The sequence below is a fragment of the Brassica napus genome, chromosome C3, assembly GCF_020379485.1.
Source record: "Brassica napus cultivar Da-Ae chromosome C3, Da-Ae, whole genome shotgun sequence".
NCBI lineage: Eukaryota > Viridiplantae > Streptophyta > Magnoliopsida > Brassicales > Brassicaceae > Brassica > Brassica napus.
In genome coordinates, this window is record NC_063446.1 from 30,556,479 (window position 1) to 30,567,761 (window position 11,283).

Genomic DNA, 11,283 nt, shown 5'->3' on the forward strand with positions numbered 1-11,283 from the left:
TGGGAAGACGACTTACGGGGGTTAGAAACGTAAAAAAATTTCGGTTTTTTTGTTTGTTCACAAGGGGTTGGTTGTAATTTCAATAGCCTTTTAGGTAACTTTTGCATTTGATTCAAGTTTGGGTTAACTTTTGTGTTTGAAATCAAGTTGTGAGTCATATTTGGCAATTTTCCCACTATAAAAATTTATAGTTGTGTCATAATTATATGGTAAGAAATTTTTTTGAAATTACTTAAAAATACCATGGAGTTCTAAGTTTGCGTTTGTAAGAGAGATGGTCAAACTTGCGATCGTGGATCACAAAATTCTGCATAAGGAGACATAAGAGTAAAACCACACATTATTTAGAGAATTGATAAGGCAGAGTTGGAGTATACGATTTGTGATAAAGTGAAGATAATGATACCTTTTCATCCATGAAGAGAAGGGTGGTTTTTATAAATTCACCGTTTGTCTTGACGTTTTGCGAATCCCATATATCATATATGAGGGCATGGAATGAGATGACTCGCTTGAGCAACAGAAAAATCAGAGGAAGACATTTTCGATGAGTGGATGAAATCTAATCCGGTTCAGAAAAACTGTGAATTGAAATGAGATGCAAGAGCCTGGTGTTTGACATGAACTGGGAGAAATTCGAAGCGGATATATAACCCAGCCATTATCGAAGGGTTGAGTAAAGACTGGAAGATGTAGAGATAGACGAAGATTAAGAGTTTAAGGATTCAATTTGAGAAGTAGAAAGGTTAAGGTTTGTGATATGATGAACCCTAAAAATCTAAACTGAAGACGAAAGGGTTTTTATTTTTTTTATCATAATACGGTTTTAGTAAAATGGACCTAAGCTGGACATTCTATTAATAGGCCACCGAACGCATTGGAGTGACTAATGCCACAAAACAGATGGAAATAAGAAACGTAAAGATTAATTAACCACTTAATTTTTATGCGGGACCCACTTATATAAGGAAGTCGCTGACGTGGCAAAAAAAAAGAGTTCTGATTGGTCGATTTTATTTGGGGACGTGGACAACCTCCCTATTTCTCATATATCCCTTTTAGTATTAGTTAGATAAATAGGCCTCAGACTTCAAATATTTGGATCGGCTTCGGGTAAGATCCATTCGGGTCCGGATCTTTTGGATGAATTCTCTACCTAATAGGTACTTGGTAGATTTCGGTTCAGGTTTCGAGTCGGATACCACTGGTTTCGGATCGGTTTCGGGTACCCATTTATTATGTAAATCATATACATATTTACCAAATAAAATATTTTATGTGTAAATTGAAGTGGTTCAGTGGTTACATACTCTACCTTTAGTGTGGAACCCGGGTTCAAGTCCCTAAAGTATCAATTTTATAAAAAAAATAATATTTAAATACTATATATATTTACAATATAGAAGAATACATAAGTTGAAGCGGTCTGGTGGTAACAGAGCTGTTGTTCTACCTATCCAATCCGGGTTCGAGTAGAGGTGATTGACACTTTTTCTAATATTCTGGGTTTTAGGATATCCATTTCAGTTTAAATGGGTACCCGATCGGGTTTCGGGGAATAACCGGAACCGATCCGATATCCACGGGTATCAGAAGCAATGACCCATCGGTAATATGGCCATATCCGAAACCGAACCGAACCTGTCCATTTCGGGTCGGATCCGGTTCGGGTAAACAGTTTCAGTTAGAAGTCCCATCCCTAATAATAGAATTCTCATGTTTATAGAAGAAAATATATAAATGTGCTATTTTCACTTCTAAGACCATCTCCAACCCGCCTATATTTTCATCTCTATATTTTCCTATAAAATAAAGTATCCCTATGATAGAGGTGGATTTACTCCAATGTATGCCTCTATAATAGAGTTTATCTATTTATAAAGGAAAATATAGAGATGTACTATTTTCACTTCTAAATATAGAGGCAAAAAATAACATTTTTATATATTTTCCTCTAAACTAGATGAACTCTACTATAGAATCATACATTGGAGCAAGTATACCTCTACATTAGATATGCTCTAAGTGGAAGGATAACAGAATCTATAATTTCAAAGTCCCTATCATAAAATGAATATAATAAATGGATCATAAAGAATATTTTACAATTAAAAAAAATTGTATTCAACCCGAGAAACGAGAATTCAGATCCGATTACAAGTTCGATTTGAACAAATTTTTCCAAGTCAATATATCATATTCATAGCTTTGCCCCTGCACTAAACTCCACAGGTTCCGACAATAAGCTTTTAAAACCCTTAAGGAATCATTTCCTTTTCTCAACCATTGACGAGTTTCTCAGGAAAGTGAGGTTCTCTCCATTTCCCGGATGTCGGGATTTCTCTAGTAGTCTTTGGAGTAGCTAGGCTTATGATGGACTCCTTGAAGCTTATAATCATCATTGTCAATGAAGTACTAGACAAACAATAAAAGAGATGTATTCAAGTAACCCTTACCGAGAAGAGCTCCGAGAAACCGAGCTGTGCGCTCGCCCATGCTTGCCGCACACCAAAACCGGGCCTGGCCGTAGCACGACACGCTGACCGGAAACATCTCTAGCTTCCTAGCCATAAGCCGTAAATATTTCATTCATGGGCTTGCTTTATGATTGCTTGTGACATTGCGAATAGCTATGCATTCATGTCCGTGTACTAGAAAAATAAAATATTTTTTTTTTTGGTTTAGAAATTAAAAAAAATAATAATTAATTAATTTTGTTAATATTCTCAAATAAAAAAAAAGTTTGTTAATACTCTCAAGTCAAGAATAAAAATTTCAATTTATTCATAATTAATTTTCTTGAAATAAATAGATTGCGTATATCCATCAATTGTTAAACATGTTGAACAGTTTTTTTTGAAGAAAAAGATTTCTTATGTATAATTTTTAATACTAGTATATAAACTATTTTATTTTTGATTATTTTCATGGGTATATCTGATACAAAAGTTTGAACAGAACACACAAAAATGAATCATATCATATATCAAGTTTCACAGTAAATTGGAATCAGCAGCTGAAACGCATCATAATTACAAAATGGAGGAGGTATGTAAATACGAATATGTGGTTTAAACTTTGGTTTATAAGATTTGATTGGTCATCTCTTTTACTTCATATTTTCTTCGATATTTCAATCGCAAATAAGTCGTATTAGAACATGATTATTGGGAGGTTCTTAGGGCGAAGTTCTTAGCGAAATATAAGAGCGGGTTCTTAATTTTTTTAGTTAAAAGTTAAGAGACAGGTTCTTATGTTATGCTAAAAACCGCGTCATAAGAACCTCCCAATAATCATGCTCTTAGCAACCAGCAATCATCCCTAACTTCCCAACGTATATGAACCTAAAACTCGTAAGTCGTAACCAACTCCCAACTCCCACAAAATTGAAAAAAATATGGCAAAGGCTGAGATGGTAGAAGATGTAATTTTGTGACTAAACTGAATATTACTTTCAAGTGAAAGTGTAGAAACGGGCCGGCATAAGCTTAAATGGGCTAACATAATTTCTGTCACAAAAATACAAGCCGTGCTCGGAACACGCAAGCCAAACTAAATTGTGTTCAGACGTTTGTCAGAACTCAGAACGTCATAGTTTCCAACAACAGACATTTTAATAGTTTTACAAGTAGAACTTTCATGTCTTAGTTGATGACATATATAAGGTATATCTTGATGGTTTTGACAAGAAAGAAATGGATACATTTCTGGTTTTTGAAATATGAGATGATGATCTAGCATATTAGGCTTATTAGCTAATAGTTTTGATGAGAAAATAGATCGCTTAGCCAAAAACAAATGAACTATTTGAAAGTTTGAGATAAAGCTATTATGTAAGAACCCAAAAGATTCGAACCTACACCATACCATTATGAGAGACTCACTCTCGACCCCCTCAATTTTCGAAAGGTTACAACAGTAATGGAACATTGTAGACTATTTCGAAATTCTTATATTTGGACCAGAATCCGAACCCTAAAAAAGAAAGCGAAAGCGACTTAAGAGTTGAGACAGGTTCATGTAATAAACATTGGGAGTAAAGAACAAGACATCATCACTTCTTAAAATTCTACAATATCTTTCAAGATTTTCCATTACAAGCCTTGCCCGTATGCGGTAAAAATAAAAACAAAAGCTTGGTCTTTCTTCGAACACAAAGATTCACTGTCTGAATCCGTGGCAGAGAAGCAAAGTAGATACCAAATTTAGGACAACTAGGCCAGCAAATTTTAATCAAATGGTCAAACATACACAGCGAATTCTACCACCCAACAGAATTTACAGATCAGCATCATCTCAGCCACCAACCTTTAACCTAAAGATTTGGCCATTTACGCATTGACCATACCTAGGCCACCTCTCTGTTGCTCAAAATTCAAACGCGGATTGGGTACACGAAATGTAAAGCCTTTATTGCCTTCCTGTCTGCACCTAAAAAGATGAATGAAAACACTTCAGAGGGCTTAGCAATTTACAATGAATATTCCAACTTATTTCTTTAAACCACCTAATTAGGTAGCAAAGGAGCTTCACCATCCTTGTTTCTTCAAGCTTATGAAACCGTTCAGATCTTCTATGTCCCTCATAGATTACTTCCATTTCATATCCAAACTCAGATCACAAGAAGCACTGAAAGGCTTACTTCTAGAATAAAACCATAATTTTTATCAAGATCAAAGACAAACAAGTGCCTATGTTACACATAAAATGTATTTATGAAAATGCAGCTTCATACTCCAAACCATCCATAAGCACATCAGTGATAGATACTCTATAAATTCTACAGACTTTAGATTTTGAATCATTAAGAATCAGCAGCAGCTATATAAGTGTTACATGTAACAAAGGTTTGATCTTTATAAGAAACAGACAAGTGAACACACAGATCTGGTTCTTACAATAACAGATCTTAACACAAACTCTCTCTCTCTCCCTATCATCTTTGTTGTCATTGTGCTCAAAAGATCAAAGACGTAGATCGGTGCAGTGGAGATCGTCTGCGCCTGCGAATAAGTCAACGCCATCCAACGGCGGAAAATTAAGATCAAATGTAAACGGCGGTTTCCTGCGCGAAGACGACGAAGCTATGTCGTCTCCGTCGTCAACCACCGACGACGAAGAATCGCAGTCGCTGCGGCAATCCTCCGGAGCGACCGGCGGAGTCCTCGGATATCTCTTCGTCGCAGGTAACGGTTTGGCCACCGAAGAAGAAGCTGGTCTCACTCCGCTACACGACTTAACGGTGCTGCTCATGGTGCTACTCGCCGGCCGACTGATAATAATAACCTCCTGCTCTCCGGCGTATAACCGGTGGTCCATAAAGGGATCGATCTGGTTCCGATGATTGAGCGGTTGGAGAGGAGAGGAAGGAGAGCAGTCGATTGGGAAGTTGGTCTTGGCCTTTGGACCACGGAGGTTACGAGCGGCTGCGTCGTAGGCGCGTGCGGCCTCCTCGGCGGAGTCGAACGTGCCGAGCCAGACTCGGGATTTTTTCAAGGGGTCACGGATCTCGGCGGCGAAACGGCCCCAAGGTCTCTTCCTAACGCCTCTGTACCTCGGCTCCTTCACAGATCCGTGAAGGGCGTGTGGAACGACGGAAGAGCCTCTCCCTTTCCTCATGGTGAAGAAAGGTGGGAGAACCAGAAGAAGTAATGTGATTGAGAAGAGATCTGTGTGTGAAGTTGATGAAGATGGAGGAAAGGTGAGGAATAGTTTATTTTCTTCTTCATAAAGCTATTTAATTTTTTTATTTATTTATATAGTTTCTTTCAAAATTTACTCAAAAAAATTGTTTTTTATTATTATTTATGGTTTTCTTTTTGACTGAGTTTTTTTTTTTGTTTTTTTTTTTATTATTATTTATGGTTAAAATAGTTTTAAAAAATAGTTTTTCCTTTATGACGTATTATTTTCCAAACTCCGATTCTATTTTCCTTTTATTTTAGACTTTTATTCTATTATTGAATACTCCTTTATTTCAGAATACTTGATGTTTTACCTTAATACACAGAGATTAAAAAATTTATTTTTTTTAAAAGGTAGTTGTAAAAATATAATTTAAAAATCATTCAACCAATTACATAAATGAATATAATATCTAATTGGCTACACATTTCTGATAAATTTAAAAATAAAATAAAAATATCAAAAGAAATAACAAAATTTTTCTAAAACATCATCTATTATAAAACAGAGAGAGTATAACAATTTAATTATTTTATGTTTATTACAGAACTTGAAAGACTTTAAAAGAGTTCACAAGAGATATGTCTCGAAATGCGAAGAAATTAAAGGAAAAGAGGGTAAGCACTTGCTCTCTGTCTTGACTCTGACCACAATACGTATAAAATAAAAATAATCCTCTTTGTTTATTATTATTATTAATTTATTATACTAATCGCATATCGACTCAACACATAATGACCAAAACATCCTTGTCTACTTTATTTTATTTTTGAATTAATAATATACTACGATATTCCTCGAAATTATTAATTTATTTAAGTGAGTTCTTCTCCATCTTGGGACCCTACACGAAAACGAGACATGCTTATCGTCATCAACTCATCATCACCTCCCCTCTCCCGTGTGAAAAGTAAATGCTGTTGAGGAAATGCATCAATGCAGAAAACACAGAATCGTTGTTGTTCGTATAAACTGAATTACTTCTAAATAAGAACATACATTTAAAAAAAAATCAACTTGCTCACCTCCTATCAAAAACGAGTTATTCTTGGGTTCACCAACCAATAGAATTTTGTTATTTCAAATTCGATATCTTTAAAAAAAAAATATATATATATATATATTGTCAAGTTATATTATGTTTATTAAAAAAAATAAAAAAAAAGTAGTTACAGAAAAAATATTTTTAACTTTGTCAGCAAAACACTAAACCCTAATCTCTAAACCCTAAATCTTAAACTCTAGACCCTTGGATAAACTCTAAACTCTTGGTAAACTCTAAACCCTTTGATAAATCATAAACTCTAAATAAAAACACTAAATCCTAAAACTCTAAACCCTAAAACCTTGAGTGTTTTAGTGTTTAGTGATTTTGATTTAGAGTTTAAGATTTATCCTAGAGTTTAGGGTTTACCCAAGAGTTTAGGATTTAAGATTTAGAGTTTGGGGATTAGAATTTACGGTTTAATGTTTTGTTGACGATGTTAAAAATATTTTTTTTGTAATTACTACTATTTTTTATTTATTTCTTTTTACCTTTTAATTTTAAAAAGATAATATAATTTGACAATATTTTGTTTTCTTTTTTAAAAGATATCGAATATGAAATAACACAATCCTATTGGTTGGTGAACCTCTAGGTTCGTCCTATGGGGTGAACCCAAGAATAAATCATCAAAAACGAGTTATTCTTAGGTTCATCCTCTAGGTTCAGTAACCAATAGAATTTCATTATTTCAATTCGATATCTTTTAAAAAAGGAAACAAAAAATTGTCAAGTTATATTATGTTTTTAAAATAAAAAAGTAAAAAAAAAAATAGTAGTTACAGAAAAAAGAATTAAAAAAAATATTTTTAACATCGTAAGCAAAACACTAAACCCTAAACCCTAATCCATAAACCTCAAACCCTTGGGTAAACCCTAAACCCTTGGGTAAACTCTAAACCCTTGGGTATACCCTAAACCCTTGGATAAATCCTAAACTCTAAATAAAAACACTAAACCCTAATCCCTAAATCTTAAACCCAAAACCTTTGAATGTTTTAGTGTTTATTGATTTTGATTTAGAGTTTAAGATTTATCCTAGAGTTTAGGGTTTAGGGTTTAGGGTTTAGGATTTAGTGTTTAGAGATTAGGATTTAAGGTTTAATGTTTTGCTGACGACGTTAATTTTTTTTTTTGTAATTACTACTATTTTTTATTTATTTATTTTTACCTTTTAATTTTAAGAAGATAATATAATTTGACTATATTTTGTTTCTTTTTTAAAAAAATATCAAATATGAAATAACACAATTCTATTGCTTGGTGAACCTAAGAATAAGTCATCAAAAACTAGTTGTTTCATAATAGCCAGCTGAGAGATTTAATGAGTAGTTTAAGTTTTTTTTACTTGCGGCTTCATCGCCTGTGAATCCCCGAATATCTCAGCTTAGGCTCTACAATATAATAATTATAGAATCACAAACAATCTTAATAAGAAATCTTTCTCTTATTAATTAATCCAAAGCTTTAAACTAAGCTCAATCACTTCACACAATCCGTGAGTTGATTCATTCATCATATGTCTCAATATATAGACATTACACTTTCAATATTTCCTAAACACTTTAGGTTTAACATAAATCAATATTTCCTAATCCTTACAAACTTACATATCACTCTAGGATTAGGTAGCTTCCATCGCAAGTTACTTTAAGCTTAAACCAACATTCTCCCCCTTAAGCTTGATTTCATCTTCACCCACATCTTGCATTCCAATTAAGGTCCTCATTTCCTTGAAACGAACTCGACTTAAAGACTTCGTAAGGATATCATCTCTTTGTATACTTCCCGGAACATGCTCCACTTCAACTTGATCATTCTCAACACATTCTCTTATAAAGTAAAACCTTCTATGAATGTGTTTGCTTCTGCCATTAATGGCCGGGTTCTTAGTAAGCGAGATTGCAGACTTGTTATCAACCTTTATGATCACCTTCTTGCAAGCATTCCCCACGACTTCACACATAAGTTCTTGAAGCCATATTGCTTGCTTCGCAGCTTCGGTGGCAGCCATAAACTCAGCTTCACATGATGATAATGCTATACAATCTCTTGCTTCTGAGAGCACCAAGTCATGGGACTGTCACCGAGATAGAAAATGTGTCCCGTTGTACTCTTGCCGTCATCCTCGTCAACGTTGTGTGAGCTATCGCTAAAACCAACCAGTTCTAGTGTTGTTGCTGCTCCGAACCGTAAGCCTAGAGAAGTAGTGCCTTTTAAGTATCGTAACACTTGCTTTAGAGCTGCACCGTGTGACTCTTTAGGGTCTTGCATGTACCTACTGAGCACACCTACAGAGAATGAAAGATCAGGCAGTGTGTGCAAGAGGTAGCGAAGACATCCTATACTCCTTCTGTATTCCCTCTCATCGATGCTCTTTTCTTGTGGCGACTTGGATAACTTCACATTCATGTCCATTGGTATATGAACTGGATTACAATCATTCATACCGGTTTGCTCTAGTATTTTTTTAGCATATCTATCTTGGGATAGTACGATTCCTCCATCCTTTTGTCGAACCTCAATACCCAAGTAGTAAGTCAATCTACCAAGGTCACTCATCTCAAACTTTCGAGCCATCTCCCTTTTAAACTCCATAATCGAACTCAAAGATGAACCCGTAACGAGCAAGTCATCAACATACACACATACGAGAAGTAAACTTTTCTTGTCTGTTTTTCTGTAGAGTGACGGCTCTTTAGAACATCGAGTGAAGCCTAGTGACTTCAGAATCCCATTGAGCTTTACGTTCCACGCCCTAGGTGCCTGCCTTAGTCCGTAGAGAGCTTTATGTATCTTGTATACTTTGTCTTCTTTGCCTTTGACCTTGAATCCTTCTGGCTAAGCAACGTAAACCTCTTCTTTCAACTCTCCATGTAAAAACGCTGTCTTAACATCGAGATTATGAATCTCCCACTCCTTTGATGCCGCAAAAGCTATGACCATTCTGATTGTTTCAACTCGAGCCACAGGGGCAAAGACTTCATCATAGTCTATTCCATTCCTTTGAACGTATCCTTTTGCTACTAACCGCGCTTTGTATTTGCTAACACTTCCATCTGCGTTCCTCTTCATTTTGAACACCCACTTCAAACCAATAGGCTTGAAACCTTTTGGTAGATCCACAAAGATCCAAGTGTTGTTCTTCTCGATTGAAGTTAGCTCTTCTTCGCACGCACTTACCCAAACTTTGTGTTCTCTGGCCTCATTGAAATCCCAAGGCTCATTGTTGATCAGCATTAGAAGTATCTCGCTTTCGACTTCAGCCATAAGAACGTAGTCGTCCAGGTAAGAAGGTTTAGTGCTTACTATGCTTGATCTTCTTGGTTCAGGTTCCGTTGATTCCTCTTCGTCTTCATTGTCCTCATCGTCTACAATTTCTTCGATACTCTCTTCATCTTTGCTGATATCTTGAGTCTCAAGATATCTCTCATTGTTTCTTAGTGGTAATATTTCAACTTCAAACGAGCCTTCTTCTGATCCAACTTCATTACTCCAGGTCCATTGCTTTTCTTCCACAAAATAACACATCGCGGCTTACCACAATTCTTTTGCTCTTCGGGTCAAGCAATCGATAGGCTTTAGAGCCTGGTTCAGTCCCTAAGTGCACCAAGATTCTCGATCGATCGTCAAGCTTCTTTCTCCCTGCGGCCTCTGTTCTAGCATAACAAACGCACCCAAAAATTTTCAAATGGCTGATGTTTGGCTTCTTGTTCCTCAGCGCTTCGTACGGCGTTTGTCCTAGTAAAGACCGTTTCGCGACTCTGTTAATCAAATAGGTTGCGTGCCTGACTGCTTCTCCCCACAATGCATTCGGTACGTTCATATGCTTCAATAGACTTCTAGTCATCTCAAGGAGTGTACGGTTTCGTCGTTCGACGACCCCGTTCTGCTGAGGAGAGTACGGAGCGGTTGTGTGTCTTATGATACTGTGTGTTTCACAATAGCTTGTGAATTCTTGTGACAGGAACTCACCACCTCTATCTGATCGAAACGTCTTTATAGTCGCCTTAGTCTCTTGTTCAGCAAGCTTCTTAAAATTTTTGAATTTGCTAAACGCTTCACTCTTCCTTTGAATCAATATAGTCCACATATATCTTGAAAAATCATCGATCAATACGAACACATAGCGTTTTCCTCCTGGTTTTTGAGGAGTGATGGGCCCGCAGAGGTCTCCATGGACAAGTTCAAGTAGATGAGTAGCTCTGTATGAGGTACTCTGAGGAAAGGGTTTTCTTGTTTGCTTACCAAGCAAGCAGGATACACAAGTCTCTTTCTCGATTGCTATGTCCGGTAAGCCAACAACCAACCCTTTACTTATCATTACCTTCATTGTCTCGATGTTTACATGTCCCAGTCTGGCGTGCCATCTTGATGAGTCGGTAGGTGCCGTGATTTGTAAACATTGAACAATATCAGCTTTCAAGACAACTTTGTATAAGCGGTTCTTTGTTCTTGAAGTCTTGATCATCATATGTCCGTCACGATTAAATAGGATAAGCAAGTTATCTTTCATGCTTACTTCGCATCCAGCTTCGGTGGCTTGCCCCAAG

The 11,283-nt window shown here is 36.1% G+C and overlaps 1 protein-coding gene across 1 annotated transcript; it reads right to left on the reverse strand.

Annotated features, from left to right (window-relative positions):
- Nucleotides 1–4,645: 4,645 nt before the first annotated feature.
- Nucleotides 4,646–5,765, reverse strand: LOC106384383 (ethylene-responsive transcription factor 7). The gene has a single exon (XM_013824355.3). The coding sequence runs from the start codon at nt 5,617–5,619 to the stop codon at nt 4,966–4,968; it is 654 nt and encodes a 217-aa protein (XP_013679809.2). The 5' UTR covers nt 5,620–5,765; the 3' UTR covers nt 4,646–4,965.
- Nucleotides 5,766–11,283: the final 5,518 nt, after the last annotated feature.

Excerpts from the sequence above, each read along its gene's own strand:
- LOC106384383 (XM_013824355.3), bottom strand. The coding sequence starts at position 5,619 with ATGAGGAAAGGGAGAGGCTCTTCCGTCGTTCCACACGCCCTTCACGGA.